Source organism: Podarcis liolepis (assembly GCF_965112155.1).
Source record: "Podarcis liolepis genome assembly, chromosome: 1".
Lineage (NCBI taxonomy): Eukaryota > Metazoa > Chordata > Lepidosauria > Squamata > Lacertidae > Podarcis > Podarcis liolepis.
In genome coordinates, this window is record NC_139554.1 from 130701124 (window position 1) to 130723005 (window position 21882).

At 44.0% G+C, this 21882-nt stretch overlaps 1 protein-coding gene and 1 long non-coding RNA gene across 3 annotated transcripts in view; one reads left to right on the plus strand and one right to left on the minus strand.

The window, feature by feature from the left end:
• Positions 1-21882, minus strand: part of PARD3B (par-3 family cell polarity regulator beta) — a 579832-nt gene that overhangs the window by 364282 nt on the left and 193668 nt on the right. For both annotated transcript variants that reach the window (XM_083472433.1, XM_083472434.1), the window contains exon 11: positions 4308-4493. In XM_083472433.1, the coding sequence (XP_083328559.1) occupies positions 4308-4493 (186 nt within the window). The remainder of the gene's footprint in view (positions 1-4307; positions 4494-21882) is intronic.
• LOC310693554 overlaps positions 1-21882 on the plus strand; it is a 278269-nt gene that overhangs the window by 160826 nt on the left and 95561 nt on the right. The window lies entirely within an intron of this gene.

Consider the following 21882-nt stretch of genomic DNA (forward strand, 5'->3'; position numbering starts at 1 on the left):
GCGCCACGCTTAATCGACAAAGCCACACTTGGGTTGTAAGCTCAGAGATCCAAATACAGTGGTACCTCGGGTTAAGTACTTAATTTGTTCCAGAGGTCCGTACTTAACCTGAAACTGTTCTTAACCTGAAGCACCACTTTAGCTAATGGGGCCTCCTGCTGCTGCTGCTGCGCCACCAGAGCATGATTTCTGTTCTCATCCTGAAGCAAAGTTCTTAACCTGAAGCACTATTTCTGGGTTAGCGGAGTCTGTAACCTGAAGCGTATGTAACCTGAAGCGTATGTAACCCGAGGTACTACTGCATATGTACCCACAAGGCTTAACTTACAACCACATGGTCTAGATTTCAAATTAAATTTTTGCTTCGAAGGAAATAACACCAACAGTAAGATCTAAAGTTTGGATGTTTAAAAAAGGCCCATTTTCTCATAGAAATGAACTGAATGGTTTTCCCCCTTTAAGGGAATGAATGTAACTGTGTGCTGCGTATTCACCATACATGCCAATTACTTGATTAATATATTTTCAATAACGCATACATCAGCCATACAGCAAACTGTCCTATTTAGAGGAGTACCAGGATATAAATGTACATAATTTGATGAAAAAGTGTTTCTTTCGGGGGGGGGTGTCTTTAGGAATTGACTTTAAAAATAATGTCTATTTAGGAAAGTCAATATACTATTAAATAATTAGAAAGGGTTTGTTTCTTTTTGGGTGTTTACATCTATTCAAATCTTACAAATCAAAACAATAGTGTAGAATACTAATTGCGTTGCAACATGGTGGAAAAACCCAGAAGCACTTTCTTTTATTGATTTGTTTAGCTCAGAAATAATTAAGTTTTATGCAACTGATATAACTCCTGCCAAGTCACACATTTTTGTCCACAATACTATTTTAATTATTCAATAAAAACATGGGGAAGTAGTTTTTAATTTCTCACATAAACGGGATATACTTTATTTCAATTCATAGGCTCGGTGAATTTATTTCTACAATCAAGAATTGTGTCTCTTTGTTGCTTTTCGGCTAGTTTATGGCCCACCTGTGTTGCCCCTGGGGACTATGTAAAGCAGCACAGAAAGAATTCTAAATGGCAGAATGTTGTTATGGAGGCACCCTCGTGGCTTAGCAGTTTGCTGCATAAAACAGAGTTTGACTCACTTAATGAAAACATGAAAATTCAAGGCAGTTACTCTAAAAAAAATGCGAGTATTTTCAATAACTGATTTTCTAAGGTACTTTCACTCTCTGCAGGTAAGTTTTGTAGAAATAAAAAATAACCACACGTGCCATTCCTTTTAAAGGATTATACCTACAACCACTTTTTCAAGGGTGCAATGAAGAAGAAGATATAAGATTCGGAAACTTGCAATAATTCCACCCAGTATTAAGAAAACAGAGGAACTCGTTCATAAGGTAAGGGGGAAAGTATCTGTAAAAGATGCATAAAAAGGAGGTACAATTGCCCGCACAAACACACACACACACATGCTCCCTAGAGGCTTGTATTACTTGTGTAGTTTTACAAAAATGCAGGGCAAACTGAAGCATACAAAGAGCATGCAATATTCATAACATGCAAGTAGTATGTCATGGAATGGTTGGATGCAAAGAAATGGTGGGAGAAACCACTAAGGGAAGAAGACTCAGAGCCTGGGGAGTTATGGTGGAACAACAATAGGTAGTCAGAGGACTGGGAAGAGGAGGTACTGGAAGCTGAGGGGGCAACAGGGTTTAGTGAGCTGGGAGAGTCTGTGGTAGAGAGAAGACCAGAATCAGAGGGAGAAGCTGAAGCAGGGGAGGAGGGAGGCCAAGAGGCAGAGAGGAGTCAGGCTGGGGAAGAGTCATGGGTGTCCCCTTCCCCTGCTGTGACAAGCTTGCTGTCCCCCGGTCTCCCAGAATAGGTAGAGACTTGAAGAAGAGAGATGTGCAAACACAGTCTCTGACTGGGGAAGAAAAACACCTGTAGAGGAGGGGACTAAGGCAGCTGTGGGGAGGCTTCAGTCTCAGAAACTGCTTCATGGGGGTAAGACCTACTGGAGATGAGTTGCTGTACCAATAAATAATAATAATAATAATAATAATAATAATAATAATAATAATAATAATAATAATAATAATAATAATAATTTATTTATACCCCGCCCATCTGGCTGGGTTTCCCCAGCCACTCTGGGTGGCTTCCAACAAAAGATTTAAAAATCAGCCATTAAAAACTTCCCTAAACAGGGCTGCATTCAGATGTCTTCTAAACGTCAGATAGTTGTTTATTTCTTTGACATCTGGTGGGAGGGCGTTCCACAGGGTGGGTGCCACTACCGAGAAGGCCCTCTGCCTGGTTCCCTGCAACTTCACTTTTCACAGTGAGGGAACTGCCAGAAGGTCCTCGGAGCTGGACCTCAGTGTCTGGGCAGAACGATGGGGGTGGAGATGCTCCTTCAGGTCTACTGCGCCGAGGCCGTTTAGGGCTTTAAAGGTCAGCACCAACACTTTGAATTGGGCTTGGAAACATACTGGGAGCTAATATAGGTCTTTCAAGACCGGTGTTATATGGCCTCGGTGGCCGCTCCCAGTCACCACTTTAGCTGCCACATTTTGGATTATTTGTAGTTTCTGGGTCACCTTCAAAGGTAGCCCCACGCAGAGTGTTGCAGTAGTCCAAGCGGGAGAAAATTGGAGCATGCACCGCACTGGCAAGACAGCCTGTGGGCAGGTAGGGTCTCAGCCTGCGTGTCAGATGGAGCTGGTAGACAGCTGCCCCGGACACAGAATTGACCTGCACCTCTGTGTGCAGCTGTGAGTCCAAAATGACTCCCAGGCTGCGCACCTGGTCCTTCAGGAGCACAGTTATCCCATTCAGGACCAGGGAGTCCTCCACACCTGCCCGCCTCCTGTCCCCCAAAAACAGTACTTCTGTCTTGGCAGGATTTAACCTCAATCTGTTAGCCACATCCATCCTCCAACCTGACACGCCTGTGATGCATTAGGCCTGTGGATCGTGTTTCTGCTCATAGAGAGTTAACACCAGCTTTCATGGTGTGATTTACTGCTGGCTCGCCTCTGATATAGTAAGTAGACAGGCCATAGCTTGGTGGTTGACTACGAACATATGTACACAGAAAAGGTCCCAGGTTCTATCCCTGGCACTGAAAGAACTTGCAGGACTTTAGATGGTTGGGGTCATGGGACAGCCGTGTGTGTGTGCACTGGTGTCTTTGCAGAGAGGAAGAGGTACCATTCACGTTCTAATTTTGGGAGGTGCCTTGAACTAGATGGGCCAATGGATTTGACTCAGCATAAGTCAGCTTCCTTCGCAAATGCATTCTGAACAGATGTCTGAGAAGCTTCCGTGGCAGAAACAGAACATGTTGTAGAATTCTATGTAAGGATTTTGAATATTCATGGAAAAATTAGTTGTTGCCACACAACCTAAAAATAAAATTCTGGAGTTTTTCTTCCTTACACATTTACAGAAGGTCAATTAAAATATTTCCGTTATGGGACTCTATGGTGTCATTTTGAGAAGCCAATCCTCACTGCAAAACATTCTGATTCATCGCATTCTTAAAAGATGGCAGGGCTGAATAATCTATTATTGTCTCTTTTGCCAAGTCTATTATCACTGAAGTCTGGTTAGCTTCCTCCAACTCAATGGGTTTAATTTTTAAAGAAACCAAGTATCTTATCCCACTTATCTCATCCTACCTTTATACACCATTGTTTCATAAGAATTTGAACAATTTGATAAGAGTAGAGGAGGCAAAATGGGCTTCCCTTGGAGGGAGTGTAGGCTTCCGAAAGCAAAAACAGGAGACTTCATTTTCATCCTACTAGGTGTTAAGAAGAAGCAACTCTTGATACATGTACTGGAAAGAATGTGCAGCAAATAGTTGAGAGGAGCCTGGTGTTCTCAAGTCAGGGGGTATTTGCAGTTGCTGCCAAGTCGGGAAAGTGAAAGAAGAAGCTTCGTGTGAATGAAAGGAAGGTGACAGAGAGCCATATGCACACTTAATAGTTCTCCTGCAGCAATTCCTAGCATGGCTGAATAGTATCAGCCATCCAGCCTTACCTGAATAAGCCACACTACAGAACTCCTTATTAGAGGAAAAATCCATGATCATCCTCATCAAGCTCTGGTGGCTTCTTGTTGGTCAGACAGATGATGGGGCAGTGTGTGGAACTTTTCATTGACCCAGCTAAGTACACACACTGTTTCTTGAGCACACAAACCTGGCAACTGGTTCTCATATTTACATTCAAAAGTATTGGTTAAAATAAAATAACTGATTTCCCCCCCATACCTTGTAAGCAGCACCTCCGTGGATGATGGATTTGATGAAGATCCCAAGGTCAGCCCCAGTCTCTCGAGATTTGTTGCCCTTTAAGCTCACACCAAGTCCGGCCGAACCCGAGTCATTCAGAGGGATCTCAAAGGTCAATTGCTCTGTGGTGTCGAGCGAAAGAGCGCTGCAGTAGGGTTCTCCTTTCTGTTAGACAAAGAAGCAGAACATCTGCATAAACAGACAGGAGTTAAATAAATGCCTACCTCTCAGGTGCCCTGATTTGCATTTCGCATGTCAATGATTTGAGAGGCATACACTGAGGGAAATGAGGCATATTATTTGATTCTCTTTTTTAAAAACATGGTCAATTGCAAATCATCATGAAAAAATGCCCCCCCCCCATTGGATCAGAGGTTATTTATATTACAATACAAATATAATTAAAATTCTCCAAGTTTCCATAAGCAAAAGTGATATACAGAGAAATATGGGTGGGTGGAAGCCAAGGTATAATAATAATAATTATTATTATTATTATTATTATTATTATTATTATTATTATTATTATTATTATTATTTATTATTTATAACCTGCCCATCTGGCTGGGTTTCCTCAGCCACTCTGGGCGGCTTCCAACAAAGTATTAAAATACAGTAATCCATCAAACATTAAAAGCTTCCCTAAACAGGGCTGCCTTCAGATGTCTTCTAAAAGTCTGGTAGTTGTTCTTCTCTTTGACATCTGGTGGGAGGGCGTTCCATAGGGTGGGTGCCACTACCGAGAAGGCCCTCTGCCTGGTTCCCTGTAACTTGGCTTCTCACAGTAAGGGAACTGCCAGAAGGCGCTTGGCGCTAGACCTCAGTAGAACGATGGAAGTGGAGACGCTCCTTCAAGTTTAGGGCTTTAAAGGTCAGCACCAACACTTTGAATTGTGCTTGGAAATGTACTGGGAGCCAATGTAGGTCTTTCAAGACCAGTGTTATGCGGTCTCAGCAGCTGCTCCCAGTCTAGCTGCCGCATTCTGGATTAGTTGTAGTTTCCGGGTCACCTTCAAAGGTAGCCCCACGTACAGCACATTGCAGTAGTCCAAGCGGGACATAACTAGAGCATGCACCACTCTGGCGAGACAGTCCGTGGGCAGGTAGGGTCTCAGCCTGCGTACCAGATGCAGCTGATAAACAGCTGCCCTGGACACAGAATTGACCTGTGCCTCCATGGACAGTTGTGAGTTCAAAATGACTCCCAGGCTGCGCACCTGGTCCTTCAGGGGCACAGTTAACCCATTCAGGACCAGGGAGTGCTCCACACCTGCCCACCTCCTGTCCGCCAAAAACAGTACTTCTGTTTTGTCAGGATTCAACCTCAATCTGTTAGCCGCCATCCATCCTCCAACCGCCTCCAGACCTTCACCACCTTCAGTGGTTCTGATTTGAAAGATAGGTAAAGCTGGGAATCATCCGCATATTGATGAACACCCAACCCAAACCCCCTGATGATCTCTCCCAGGAGCTGCATGTAGATGTTAAAAAGCATGGGGGAGAGGACAGAACCCCGAGGCACCCCACAAGTGAGAGCCCAGGGGTCTGAACACTCATCCCCTACCACCACTTTCTGAACATCTCCCAGGAGGAAGGAGCGGAACCAGCTAACAGTATACATAACAGTGTACATAACAGTGCCCCCAGCTCCCAGCCCCTCAAGATGTCCAGAAGGATGTTATGTTCTATGGTAAAAGGTAAAGGGACCCCTGACCATTAGGTCCAGTCGTGGCCGACTCTGGGGTTGCGGCGCTCATCTCGCTTTATTGGCCAAGGGAGCCAGTGTACAGCTTCCGGGTCATGTGGCCAGCATGACTAAGCCGCTTCTGGCGAACTAGAGCACCGCACGGAAACACCGTTTACCTTCCCGCCAGAGCGGTACCTATTTATCTACTTGCACTTTAATGTGCTTTCGAACTGCTAGGTTGGCAGGAGCAGGGACTGAGCAACGGGAGCTCACCCTGTCTTGGGGATTCGAACCGCCGACCTTCTGATCAGCAAGCCCTAGGCTCTGTGGTTTAACCCACAGCACCACCTATATGGTAGAGATCCCCTAATCCAGTCCCCAAAGGAACACCCACTTTTTCATCCCACCAATGTTATTCACAGCACTGCTTCTTCCATGGTTTTGTTTTGGTTTTTTACTACTGCTCTTTCAGTTTCTTCGTAGTCAGACTCACTCATTGAGCCCAGATAACCAGGAAAATACAAGCAGCATGCCACCACAACATGACTTTTCCACCCCACCCCTTCCTGTCATTCCCGCATCACTCTGCTCAGGTGAAAGTTGCAAAGTTATAAAGCAGGTTACACATCTGATTGGAAGCCCTGGTGGTCTTAACGCCAATGTGAGGACCTTGAAATCAACTGGCAACTAATGCAATGTAATAAAATGAAACAGTTTAGCTTATGTGATGCTGCCACAAGGAGAGTTCAGAGGTTAGCACAGCAGTTCCTATCCTCACGCTAAATGGGAAAAAGACGTTCACCTCTATTTGAAACAAAATAACCAATAGGACTTGCCTATCAGAAGGTCACGGTTCGAATCCCCGCGATGGGGTGAGCTCCCTTTGCTCAGTCCCTGCTCCTGCCAACCTAGCAGTTCGAAAGCACGTCAAAGTACAAGTAGATGATAAATAGGTACTGCTCCGGCGGGAAGGTAAACGGCATTTCCATGCGCTGCTCTGGTTCGCCAGAAGCGGCTTAGTCATGCTGGCCACATGACCCAGAAGCTGTACGCCGGCTCCCTCGGCCAATAAAGCTAGATGAGCATCGCAACACGACTAGACCTAATGGTCAGGGGTCCCTTTACCTTTACCTTTTTAACCAACAGAACAACTTGTTCTTCATTCAAACATGAACACTTCTACACATAATCTTTGACTTGGTCCTAGTAAAAAGTGCCAATCAGGATGCTCCCCCAAAATCTCTTTTGTGGACCACCATTGAAATTGATGAACTATGAAAGAAAGTAGTTTCCACCCCGAAAACCCTTGATCAGGTTCTCCCACGATGCAATTAAAACCTACTATTTTTAGTCCTGTGGAAAACTAAAATAAATAATACACTTTTAATCTGGAAGCCTCCATATGGGGGAGGGGGGAGATATGCAAGGTCTACTGAACCTCAATTCCAATAAGTATCAAGAGCAAATATTTAATATATTTAATCATATGACAAAGTTAATGCATTTCATTTAATTGGAAAACATAAAAGTAGCCTGATGTTGACATTAATAATTTTTGTCTGATCTAGCTATCCATTTCCCTTGTTCTTTGTTAACTTTTCTGATATATATTTTTAAATAAAAATAAAAGATGCTCATGCTCAAGTCTGAGTCCTTCAGAACAGAACTGTCCAACTAGTACTATTGGGAAATGAATGTTACTTTGCAAACACTGAGTCATAAAGGCTCCCACTTTCAAGAAATAATAATAATAATAATAATAATAATAATAATCGAGTAAAGGAAATATTTTTGGGTTTCTGACATTATGATTTTGAAAAACTAACTCAGCTCTAGATCACTGCAGTTACAAGTAGTTTGGTACAAATAAAAACACAAGGCCAAATGGAAATCTGTTGAAAAGTAAATCAGAAAACACACATGCACTGTGGTTAGATCAGAGCCAACTGCTCATCATTCTTCCCAGCTATAAAACCACCTTTAGATAGTTTACTGTTCTGAAGTTGACAGAACTGGGTGCATTTTTATTAGACCGTATAAATATTCTGTATGTGGGCTGTGTCTAGCACTACCTAGGTTTGAGCAGAGCAGACTTACACCTTCCTCTCCTTCGCACTTTAGCCTTCTGTGCACCCTCAAAATCTGCTTGGGATAGCTGAGGATTTAATCTCTCCCTCTCTTCTTTCTTCATAACAGACTATCCTTCCCTCGGCTTTCTTTCCAATTCACTCTTTTTTAGCCATCTAGCAGCCACATCTTCCAACTCTCCCACCTCTATCCAATTTATTTATAACATGTCTCAAGACAAGGACTGGGATGCAAATTCCTTCTTTCACATCTTACGCAAAGCCACGGAGGCTTCTTCCCTTTGAAAAGCAGAATACATGACACGCAATATCACAAACTGTTTTGCAAAGTTATTTCCACTCAGCTATGGAATGCATGTGGCATGCTAACTCAAGTAAAGGTAAAGGACCCCTGGACGGTTAAGTCCAGTCAAAATTGACTGTGGGGTACAGCACTCATCTCGCTTCAAACCAAGGGAGCCAGCGTTTGTCCACAGACAGCTTTCTAAGCCATGTGGCCAGCATGACTAAACTGCTTCTGGTGCAATGGGACACAGTTGCGAGTGCCAGAGTGCACAGAAACACCATTTACCGCCCTGCCACAGCAGTACCTATTTGTCTACTCATGCTGGTATGCTAGGTTGGCAGGAGCTGGGACAGAGCAACGGGAGCTCAACCCATCATGGGAATTCGAATCGCTGACCTTCTGATCAGCAAACCCAAGAGGCTCAGTGGTTTAGACCACAGCGCCACTCGCGTCCCTGATATGTTAGTATTATGTAGAACTGAACATGCAGTTGAACAGCAGTGTTACCATAAGGCAGGTTGAACTTTGCAAACCTCTGGAACTGATGTGCAGATTCAAACTGCCAACCTTACGATCGTCAAGCCCAAGAGGCTCGGTGGTTTCCAGTGTTTCCCAACCTTGGGCCTCCAGCTGTTTTTGGACTACAACTCCCATCATCCCTAGCTAGCAAGACCAGTGGTCAGGGATGATGGGAATTGTAGTTCAAAAACAGCTGGAGGCCCAAGGTTGGGAAACACTGGTTTAGACCACAGTACCACGTCCAAGCACCCTTGGTATCTTTAGATCCTAGCCAGGAGATAATAACACAGATTTATCTATCTGGTGGATTTTTAAATATTCCACTCCCCCCCACAACAGTTTCGAGGCAATGTTCAAAATTAATACGTTAATAAAAGCACAACGTGATAAAATAAATGCAGCTGAAAACACACATGAGCTAAACAGATCAGATATTGAAACGGCACCAGATAAGGCTGGGATAGATGCAAGGAGTGTGAAGGAGCTGTAAGGGATCATACTGTGAAAAGCTGTCCAATCTTTCTTTTCTCGCCGATTGAACAAAAAGCAGAGCGATGGTAGGAAGGCCATCATGGACCCGAGGTAATTCAACTCTATATACACACCTATTTCAAGAAACATTGAAGCTGTTCTGATCTGCCTGTCTCCACAATGGTGGCTGCAGAGTCCCTTGGGACTGGTCGGGCAGAAGGCTGGGAGACCAAGAGCAGTTGGCTCCAGAGCCGAAGACAGGGAGAGCCAACTAACTCACTTTGTACCATGCGGAGTTGTACAAGGGCAACACTGAGCCGAAGGAGGAGGAAACTGTCATACAGGGTGACCCACTGGACTGGCTGTAAATAAGAAAGTAGGCGGGCTTGGCTACAGGGAGACTGAGGTTGGTGGGGGCCTAATGGACCACTGTGCAACTGGAGACAAGCAAGGCAAGCAAAGCAACACAGCAGGGCAATGACTTCAGCACTACGGACAGCTCCCAGGGAATGCAATGTCCAAGAAATGCTGGCGTGAAACTGATGAGCCGGGGTGTGCAAGTCCAATCCTTCTAGGCTCCACCCCCTTGCTGGAAAAATGTAGATTCTTAAAGGGGCAATAACAGATATTTTGCTCAGTGTACAGTGGTAGCTCACCAAAGAACTGATGCTTTTGAATTATGGTGCTGGAGGAGACTCTTGAGAGTCCCATGGACTGCAAGAAGATCCAACCTCTCCATTCTGAAGGAAATCAGCCCTGAGTGCTCACTGGAAGGACAGATCCTGAAGGTGAGACTCCAATACTTTGGCCACCTCGTGAGAAGAGAAGACTCCCTGGAAAAGACCCTGATGTTGGGAAAGATGGAGGGCACAAGGAGAAGGGGACGACAGAGGATGAGATGGTTGGATAGTGTTGTCGAAGCTACCAGCATGAGTTTGACCAAACTGCGGGAGGCAGTGGAAGACAGGAGTGCCTGGTGTGCTCTGGTCCATTGGGGCCGCGAAGAGTCGGACACTCTTCATGACCCCATGGTAGCTCATGGTAGCTCGGTCTACGAACACTCCTGTTAACGAACTATTCAGGCAACGAACTCTGCAAAACCAGACGTAGGTGTTCCAGCTAGTGAACTTCGCCTCGGAAGATGTACAGAAGCCGAACGGTGGAAGGGCACCAGCGGTGGGAGGCTTCAGTAGGGAAAGCACGCCTCGGTTTAAGAATGCTTTGGTTTAAGAACGGACTTCCGGAATGAATTAAGTTCATAGATCGAGGTACCACTAGATTATGTATTTTCAGTTTTCCCATGACAAGAATATGAATAAAATGCAGTGTTATACGGATTTAGGAAAAGAGTTTTTATTGAATAATTAAGCTATAGCACCACTATGGCAGGGATCCTACTGACCTCATAGTCCATCTCTCCCATTAACATATAAGCAATACAATAGAAGCTTCTTGGGAAACTTTTGCACATAGCTGTACCCATCTGTCGAAGCACCACACGTACATCTTCGTACAGACAAGTGCACCTGTGTGTTTACTTGCTTTTTTGCCAAGTTATTTTATTGTACCAAATTGCTAACTTTACTTCCCACTTCCAATGGAGCAACAGAATTAATTGGAGCACAGCAATTATCTCAATTTATATAACGTGCTTGTGTAACAACAAATATTCTGCACACCTGTTCATATCTATCACCGGAATGTTCTCCATTTCCATCTGCAACAATTTTATTATGGGTATTTTAATAAATACTTAGTCTGAACATGCCAAACCTTTGATCAAAATAAATCTCAGTGTAGCAGAATCTAAAAAGCAACAATACAGGAGAGAAGTATTCTTTTTTAAAAATAATAATAATAATGACAATTTAGAGGATTTGGGGAACAAACTGTTCTAATTCTAACTATACTCCTAAATAAATAGAGAGCTAAGTGACTGGATTACCGAAATAAACACAGTGCCAAAAACAACATGACACACAAATTTAGGTGCTCAAGTGTTTCATGTTTTTCCTAAGATTTATTAGTTTATTAAAAGGGAGTGAGTGCATGCATTAGTTATTTGCACCAATCTGCCGGGTTATCGTCAGACTGTGTGGGCATGCTATCAGTACCAAAATAGAGTTGTTAAAATGTGTTGAAGCGAGACGACAGATATAAATATACTAAATCATTTTCACGTTTTAGGTTTCCTTCAGCTCTCCGCTTACATCCAGTTTGGAATCCATAATATTTCGCAGCTATTTACCTCACTGGAGCTCTCTGGAAAGCAAATAAGTGGTTTGCACAAAGCTCTGAAATTTAGGGTGGACACTTTCACAATGCCAAAAGAAGAACTGTATCACCAAATAAAAGCAGGGGGCCATATTTGCATAACATTTGCATGTCCTAATTTATATGTATAGGTGCATTATTTGGAAATAATGACTATAATTTAAACAGAAATACAATACACCTCAGCACAATGAAGGCTGTGGCTAGGTGACCTATGTTCCACTCTCCAAAGTCCCTGCTCTCTTTTTAAACTGAACAGCCCTTCGAGGTCTGCCTCTGTCAGGTATAATGCATGGGTAGGAAAACTAAGGCCTGGGGGTTGGATCCAGCCCAATCGCCTTCTAAATCCGGCCAGCGGATAGTCCGGGAATCAGTGTGTTTTTACATGAGTAAAATGCATCTCTGGGTTATTTGTGGGGCATAGGAATTCATTCTTTTTTCTTCTTCTTCAAAATCTAGTCTGGCCCCCCACAAGGTCTGAGGGACAGTGGACTGGCCCCCTGCTGAGAAAGTTTGCTGACCCCTGGTATAATGAATGACAATCCTATCTAATTATCATATCTGCATGCACACAAAAGCTCATACCAATAACAAACTTAGTTGGTCTCTAAGGTGCTACTGGAAGGAATTTTTTGTTTGTTTGTTTCAATGCTATCTAAATTACTGTAAGTTAAAAAATAATAATTGCACACCAGCTAGTTTAGGAACAATCCATTCTGATCTCATTCTCCTCACATCAGGTTTTCTTATCCGTGGAACATAACACACTCATACATTCTTAGCAGTGAGATTAGTTTCATTACCTTCACAGTAATGAAAAAACAGGCTTGATCTGCTTTAGCTTCAGGAATAAAAAGCCATTAGTAAAAATTCAACAATGAAGCAGCTGCTTATGGATGCAGCTTCTCATTGCAGAGGCTGTGTTTGCTCTGGCCAGTAGGTGACAAGAGAAACACCCTCTGCTGGAAGGGCGTTTCACGGGGCAGGCGCCACTACCGAGAAGCCCCTCTGCCTTGCTCCCTGTAACTTCACTTCTTGCAGTGAGGGAACCACCAGAAGGCCCTCAACGCTGGACCTCAGTGTCCGGGTTAAAAACGATGGGAGTGGAGATGCTCCTTGAGGTATACAGGACCAAGGTCATTTAGGGCTTTCAAGGTCAGCACCAACACTTTGAATTGTGCTTGGAAACGTACTGGGAGCCAATGAAGATCTTTGAGGACCGGTGTTATATGGTCCTACCCAGATTGTTCCCTGCCACTGGCCCAGGTGCTATCTATTTGAGGAATTACTGCAGTGTGCTTTCAAACATGAATCTAGCTTTTCATTCTAAGCTTCTACAGGAATATCAAGTGATATTTTAACAGACTCCTGGGAGGAGATTACGGCAGGGCATGCCTGAATTGCACACAATGCAGAAGTACTTACAGTAAAGCCCATATTAGTTACTGGTACAAATTCAGCACTCGTGAAGCAGGTCCTGCCTTCAGTATTGCATTCCCCACCCCAGCTGTTATCCTCCAGTCCAGCCCTTACTCTCCCAGTACTCTTCCTTCTCCATTTACCGTATTTTTCCCCCTTCCAGCTAGGCTTCAGAAGTCTACCTCTGCACTAGGGGATGGCAGCTTGCAGCTACCTAGCTATCTATGTCACAATGGAAGCAAAAAACCAAACAAAGACCCAAGTTGACAAAGAAAACACTAGTTCAGGGGTCTGCAACCTTTAAGACAAAAAGAGCCACTTGGCCCTGTTTCTGAAGGGGAAAAAAACTGGGAGCCGCAAAACCATTGCGACATTTAAAACAAATATAACACTGCATATATTCAGTTACAGATAGGTAGCCGTGTTGGTTTGCCATAGTCAAAATAAAAAAAAATCCTTCCAGTATCACCTTAAAGACCAACTAAGTTAGTTCTTGGTATGAGCTTTCGTGTGCATGCACACTTCTTCAGATACTTCTTCTTCTGTATCTGAAGAAGTGTGCATGCACACGAAAGCTCATACCAAGAACTAACTTAGTTGGTCTTTAAGGTGCTACTGGAAGGAATTTTTTTTATTTTGACTGCATATATTGTTTCTTACCTTAATGTCCGATCTGACAGCGGGCGGGAAGGTGACGTCGGGACGGTGCGTGACTAACGCACGCACCGCCCCCATGCGACGTGTCACAGCCAGTACAGCGCCCGCCACAGTGGGGAGAGTCGGGGCGCACAATGCGCCTCCTCCCCTCGCTAGTATCCGCCCCACGGCCGCGGCAAAGGTGTAGAAGAGCCACACGCGGCTCTGGAGCCGCGGGTTGCAGACCCCTGCACTAATTTAACACACACCATAGCATGGTACAGGGAAACTAAAATGTCATATACAGAGGGAAGTACATTTCTCTTATTTAAAAAGCAGCAATGCAATCGACCGTATTTTTCCATGTAGAAGATGATAGTTTTTACAAAAAAAAAGGCACAAATTGGGTGTCGTCTTATACATGGATAGTGAATGCGGGGGTGGGATGTGCGATGAATGGCAGCAGCAAGCAGGAGATTGGCAGCGGTGACTGGGCAGGTGATTGGTAGCTGCAGCAAGGCCTGCTGGCGATTGGCTGTGGCTGCAGCAACTGGGCAGGCGATTGGAGGCTGTGACGAGGCGGGGAAGGCGATTGGCGGCTGCAGCAAGTGGGCAGGTGGGCTGGTAGTGGCAGTGAATGGGCAGAAAATTGGCGGCTGCAGCAAGGTGTGCTATTGGCAGTGGCTGTGCAAAGCGATCAGAAGTGGAGGGCAGGCGGGTGAGCGATTGGCAGAGGTGACCTCCACCCCCCAAAGAAATCCAAACAACTTAATACAGTGGTGCCCCGCAAGACGAATGCCTCGCAAGACAGAAAACTCGCTAGACGAAAGAGTTTTCCGTTTTGGAGGTGCTTCGCAAAATGAATTTCCTATGGGCTTGCTTCGCAAGACGACAATGTCTTGTGAGTTCCTGCTGGGTTTTTTCCCTCCCCCCCTTTTTCTAAGCTGCTAAGCTGCTTATCAGCTGATCCGATCAGCAGATAAGCCGCTAAAAGCCGCTAATAGCGCTAATCCGTCAATGGGCTTGCTTCACAAGACGAAAAAACCGCTAGACGAAGAGAATCACAGAACGGATTCTTTTCGTCTTGCGAGGCACCACTGTATCTTAATTTTTGGTTTTAAAAAATAGGGGTCATCTTATATACATGGGGGCATTTTATACACAGAAAAATACGGTAGTCAGGTATGCTGGGAAACACCATGAATGTCCACTGATAGCCTACATGTAGCAATTCAATTATGAGGGTCTTCACTAACCAGACATCTCATTAAGAAATGTCTCAAGGCAGGAAGATTTGCAAGCACGGCTCCAATATCTGTTTTCAAGGATGCATATATTCTCAATCAGTTTTATGACAGCTGGCATTACTTGGCAACTCTAGAATCTTAAACAACTAAAAATAGTAATTTTGCTAAATTTAAACACTTGCTGCAGTCAAATGTTTTTCTCCTACATATCACAGACCACTGAAAATTCATGGGATATATCAACTCTAGTAACTGGACATGAATGCGGCGCTGAATCCATACCCTTAAAATAGAGCTGGATTTGACACATGTCAGTAAAACAAAGTGCCAACACGAATTTTTTTCCGTTCTTCCTTTGGCAGCAATCCCTCAAAGTGTCAATAATTTACCCAAACAGTAAAAGAATTTAAGAACTCATGATGCCAATGCTGATTTTACTCATTCGTATTATTAAAGAGATTTTAAAGAAAACAAACACATTCAAAAGCATTGCAAGTTTTAAAAACTAGAGGATAGTGGAAAACAAAAAACTAATAAGCCAGCTGCTACTACTACTACTGATCTACAATTCCTTCCCCCTCTTACTAGTGCTTCAGAGAAGGTAAAGGACCCCTGGACACTTTAGTCCAGTCAAAGGCAAATATGGGGTTGCAGCGCTCATCTCGCTTTCAGGCCGAGGGAGCTGGCATTTGTCCACAGACGGCTTGCCGAGTCATGTAGCCAGCAGGACTAAACCGCTTCTGGCGCAAAGGGACACTGTGATGGAAGCCAGAGCACATGGAAACTCCGTTTACCTTCCCGCCGCAGCGATACCTATTTATGTACTTGCACTGGTGTGCTTTCAAAATGCTAGGTTGGCAGAGCAACGGGGCAGAGCAACAGGAGCTCACCCCGTCACGGGGATTCGAACTGCTGATCTTCTGTTCGGCAAGCCCAAGAGGTTCAGTGGTTTAGACCACAGCGCCACCCATGTCCCTGCTGCTTTAGAGAAATACTACTGCCGTCTTTGTATTTCCGACGAGAGGCCCTTCTTTTTCCCATTATGTCCCAGCATATTCCTCTCTGTAACCTGTCATCTTTTGAACAGCAGTGTGCTTAACCATCATCCAAACATTGGTTCTGTGTATCTTACAAGGGAAAGGCTGTAGCTCAATGGAAGAGGGTCTGCCTTGCAAGCACAAGGTTCAAAGTTCAACCCCCAGCCTCTTCAGGCAGGGTTGGGGAGAGACTCCTGCCTGAAATCTTGGAAAGCTGTTGCCATTCAGTGTAGACAAAACTGAGCTATATGGACCAATGGTCTCACTCAATATAAGACAGTTTCCTACGTTCCTATGAACGTTCGCACGTTCCTTTACGGACACTGGCTGTTCATAGCAAAGTTACTCTACTGGGTTCTTTTGCTTCCATTTGTCTCTGAAGAAGGTACAGCTGAAGAACGAAGCTTCGCCTAACCAGGATTTTCTAGTCATTTCTTTTCAATTCTTGTTTGATTTGGGTTACAAAAGTATGGAAAATTTCACAAAGATTGTCACAAACTGGCCAAGTGGTTCTCAAAGATGCTAACATTTGTTCATTTGAGTGCTAGATGGGTTCAACGAACTTTATTACCAGTGTTAGACTCGAGGAAAGTAACTAGATCGTTCCATTCCATCCTTCCCTTTCCTCCTCTCTCAATCCAATCTCTCTTCCCTTCCCTATCTGTGTCCCTCCTCTTTTAACCAATTCTTAATAGTTGAAAACAAAATGTTCTTTGGAGCATCTATTCGTTTTACTCATCCTCAATTTTCCCCCCTTGGGAGGCACCTATAGCATGGCGTACCAACACATAATATACCCATACAGTGGTGCCTCAGGTTACATACGCTTCAAGTTACAGACTCCGCTAACCCAGAAATAGTGCTTCAGGTTAAGAACTTAGCTTCAGGATAAGAACAGAAATCATGCTCCGGCGGTGCGGCAACAGCGGGAGGCCCCATTACCTAAAGTGGTGCTTCAGGTTAAGAACAGTTTCAGGTTAAGAACGGACCTCCGGAACGAATTAAGTACTTAACCCGAGGTACCACAGATGTGTATGCAGTGAAAATAACAGCTCCAAACCCTGCCAAATTGTACTGAAACTCCTACATTTTTGGGGGGCGGGGGGGGGGGAGATAAGATAAAACTATTCACATGCTCAAAAGTAGAAGCTACTTTTAACAGATGCTGTCCATGCATGTCTAATGCCAGTAAAATGTGCTTTTGGCCTTTCCTACTGCCTAAATTAAAATCTCCTTTATTAAACAAACAAACAAACAAAACTAAGATTGTTCCTCATCCCATAAATTCTCCTTTGTCCGGCCAACGTTAATATATGCTCTGTCTTGTCTCTATCGTCTCTCTCTCCTGAGACTCCTTTTCAATTAAACCCTGTTATTTAATCTAAGAATGCCGACACTCACTGACCACTGCACTGTCTATCTGTGGATTTATGGTAATCTAATGCACATCTCCCTTGGCAGAAAGGCTGTCTTAGCTTCTCCTATTGTTCGGTGGCCAAAAAAGAACCTTAAACAAAAACAAAAAACCAACACACAAAAAAACTTTAGCTCTCACTGAAGCCAGGAAGGAAACAGCATTTATTTAACATAGCAAGAGACCTTTCACTAACTGTCAGATGTCCTTGACCAGCACACACCATCAGGGCCTCTCCAGTATGCGCTGGCTGCCCCCGTGCCTGGCTGCTCAGTACTGATAAGAGGAACATATTCCCCAGAGTGCCGCTGAGATCTGAGAGCAAGAGGCAATGGACTTAGAAGGGATCATTTTCAAAGGCTTATGAATTTGCATTCTCCACAGTGTTCTTTTCAGGAAAGAATCATGCAAGATTAAAGAGCAATCTCTTGGTGCCACATAACCATTAGCCGACAGAAAATACTTGAAAATAAGATGTTTCGCAGTTTGTATTTATTCCTTATGATTTCCCCAGTAAGATTTCTTTTAAAAACAGCGAAACTCCAAACGCCCACCAACCAGCCACAAACTCACCGTTTGGATGATACCCACAAAATGTTGCGCTGACATGTGACAAGGAAATCTTACTAAAGCAATGCTAGCCTCGAGTTAATGTTGATGTTCAGCTCAGAAACACTGTATTTTTCGCTCTATAAGATGCACCAAACCACAAGACGCACCTAGTTCTTGGAGGAGGAAAACAAGAAAAAAAATATTCTGAATCTCAGAAGCCAGAACAGCAAGAGGGATCGCTGTGCAGCGAAAGCAGCAATCCCTCTTGCTGTTCTAGCTTCTGGGATAGCTGAGCAGGCTGCATTCGCTCCATAAGACACACACACATTTCCCCTTACTTTTTAGGAGGGAAAAAGTGAGTCTTACAGAGCAAAAAATACGGTAATTGAGTTACCAAATGGTAGCACTCTTTCCTACATATTTATATGCCTGGGATTTAATGCAGGCTTGAAAACAAGCTTTGTAATATCTTGTCTCAAGCTACAGGTTACACCCTCTCTTCGAGCTCGATTTACCTTAACGGCAAACCAAGAAAAGACAGGATGCGTTGAGAGATGCTTGCTTGCCAAAAGGCCACCCACCCAGTAGCTTTGCAGCTGAACAAGAGGCCTTAACTGGGGCCTCCAACATTGAAGGCTAACACCATGCCCTGGGTTGGACAATCAGCTTAAGCTAGAGTGTTTCAGCTTAATTAAATTGGGCTGTGTCTAGCCAGCCTTTTATGCTACATCAAGCAGTTGAGTTGCTCCCTGTGTCAAGGACTCCCGATATTTACATAACTGCGAGCTGTTTACTTTACATAAAACCAGCATGTTTTAAAGTGAGCGCATGCTTAGAAGCATCTAATTTACAAGGAAACATGTGCATTCCAGCTGTCGGCTTCCCTGGACTTTCTGCAGATGTACACTTGTCCAGGAGTTGAGATCTCTAAAACAGAAAACTCGAGAGACAACACACGACGTACCTGTACGCATAAACATATAGAACGCCTGAATATAACGTGCTATACACATCCTTCTTTTGTTAAAATACGCATCATCGGTTCACAACCTGATCGTGTTACAGCACTGCAAGAACCTTCTACGGTTAAAGTTACAACTATATAATCTTTTTATCCCCAGCCAGAGAAGCTGATGATGTTGTGAAATGGTGTCCGGGGCCAGCTAACAGGCTGGATGAGGGCTAATAAACTGAAATTTAAATCCAGTGAAGGAAGAGATTCTTCTGGCCAGGAGACAGATAAGAGTTTGGGAGTTTGCATCGGATGGAGTAGCACTCCCTTTGAAGAATCAGTTTTCACAGTTGGAGTGTGCTTTCAGACTCAGTCTTGTATCTGGCTTCTCAGTTGGCAGCTATAACCAGGAGTTTTGGCCGGTGCATGGACAATGCCAATACCTGATGAGGTTAGACCTGTCCAGGGCCACACATGCCTTAGCTACATCTAGACTGCATGACTGCAGTGAGCCCTACAGATGCTACCTTCTTGAGAAGCTGTAGTTGGTCCAGAATGCAGCAGCGAAAATGCTGATTAGCACTCTCTTACAGAATCATATGACAACGCTGCTGCAAGGACTGTATTGGTTTCCAGCTCGTTTCCAGGCAAAAATAAAAGTGTTGGCGATGACCTTTAAAGCCTGAAATGTCCTAGGTTCAGGATACCCTAGAACGGCCTCCTTCCAGGTCTGCTTGCCTACACCATAGGAAACAGCAGGCAGACCCTTCTCTATGTCCATGTCTATGGTAGAGGCTCAGCTTATGGGTTTAGACAAATAACTTCCTTTATGGCTGCACCCAAACTGTGAAACCTTTTGTCCACAGGTGCTCAGTTGCAACCCCCCCCCCCCCACCTTTTAGGGTATTTATTTGCCTGGCAAAAAACCTTTTTATTTAGGTAAGCATTTGTTTTATTGGATAGATAAGGGTGTGAGGGCGATCTGGCTGCGACATCTGTCACCCCATTGATCGCCAGGGTTGATTCGGCTGATAGATAAGGGTTTTTTATCCAACGCTTTATTTTTAACTTGGTGCTCTTGGAACTGTTTTTGTCATATTGTGTTGTTTTCTTTTAAAAAAAGAAATAAACGTATCGTATTTTATGTTTGGTTTTAATTGTTAGCTGCCCTGAATACTGCCTATGCACCAGAAGCCCAGGTTATATAGGGTTGTTTTTTTTAATTAGGATTTTGCATTGGGTTTAAGGTACATAAAAGTAAAACAAACAGAACAATAACAACCACCACCAAAACAATCAAGTGTGAGATAATCAAATTTTAAACCAATGACAAGTAGGTTTCGTATCTATGCCAAATATAGTCCATAATATTCCATGAGTTGTGGGAGAGTTAAGAATGCCCTCATACTTAGTTATATGCTCAATAAATTTATACCATATGGCATAAAATTTATCTGCTTCCAGGCGATTTATTAGGGCTCAAAGAAAAGGTTATAATGTTAGGAGCCCTGTGAAGATATCATGGAGAGGATGGTCAGATTCTGAGGAGGATTGGGAGGAGCCTAGGGAGTTGGAACTGGACAACACTGGGGAGGGTCCTAGTGGGGTGGGGGAGGGGAAATCAGGACTCCAGGAAGTGTATGAGCCTGGAGAGGAGACTAGGGGTCTAGGGAACAGAGAGCTGGATCCAGGGGGAGGAACCAAACAGGTTGGCAGAGCAAAGTTCTGCCCCTGTGACACTCGACACCCCTGGTCAGATACCTCCTGCTGTCAATGTGGAACCTCCTTATTCAAGGGAGGCAACTAAGAGTGAATACGTTGCTGAGCCAATTCTGACACTGCCTGAACTGCTAAGGACACAGAGATGCCCTCGTGAACAAAACTTCCAGGCTCAACCCATCGAAGGAGCGTCGGGCCCCAGGACTCCAACTGTATTTCCCATGCAAAGAGCTACATCTGCTCCGCTCTTCAAAAGGAAAGCGCAGAGGGAATGTTGTTTGTTGGATCAATGCTTAGCTTGCATTTAGCCATGGAGCTATACCTCTCATGGACATTCCTGCCCCTTATAATCTGCACCATGCCTACGTACCAATCTGATTTAGGCATTAAAGGTTTCGGCAGAAACTGGGCTGGGAATCTGAGCTTTGTGTCTGCCGGTGAGGGCCATGCCATATAAAACCATTAATAAAGGGAGAGGGGAATCTTCATATTCCTTCCAGTGACACTTAGAACAAAAAGGAATAATTGAAAGCCGTCCTATATGTAAGGAGGAAGATATATACAAACGTGTGTAAGAGAGCGAGTGTTAAAGTATAGGTATATATACTGTCATTTCCTAACAAGGGGCAAATCTACCTTTCTAAACTTTTTATTATTTGTCATGTTTGGCTAAGGACCAGACTTCTGCCTTTCTGTGCATGCACTTGCAAGCGTTTCCATGCGTCCATCTCCAGGTCTCTGGACTCTCATTAAAATAACAAAAAACATCTTTCATAGTTATTTTGCACAGGGAGCCCGCACAGCTGCAGCGCAGCACGGGTTAAACAGCAACTGCTTCCAATTAAAGTGGCTTGCTTACTTTGCCAGCATGAAGAAAAATGATCCTTAAGTTAGTTTAGAAAAGTGTGGGCTCATGATCAATCCTTTTGGGGAATGGCGGATGAGAAGAGGTGGCAACAGGCACGGCCAAACCTTTGAATGTTTTCGGAATCAGGTGGAACAGTAGCACGACCGAGAATTCTGTTTACTTTTAAAGCAGTCAGAAAATACAAACCAGATCACTATCAGACAGTTCCCCCACCCTACCCCGCTCCTAATCTTTAAACAGTCTTCAGAGAAGTCAGCAGAGTATTTACTACATAGCTTAAAACCCAAATGTATCTTATAAAATATACTAATCACAAGGCAGCCTGGAGAGTCTGGTAATTAAGCAAATCAAGATAATCCCCCAGTGTTTTGCAACCAGCTCCTTAC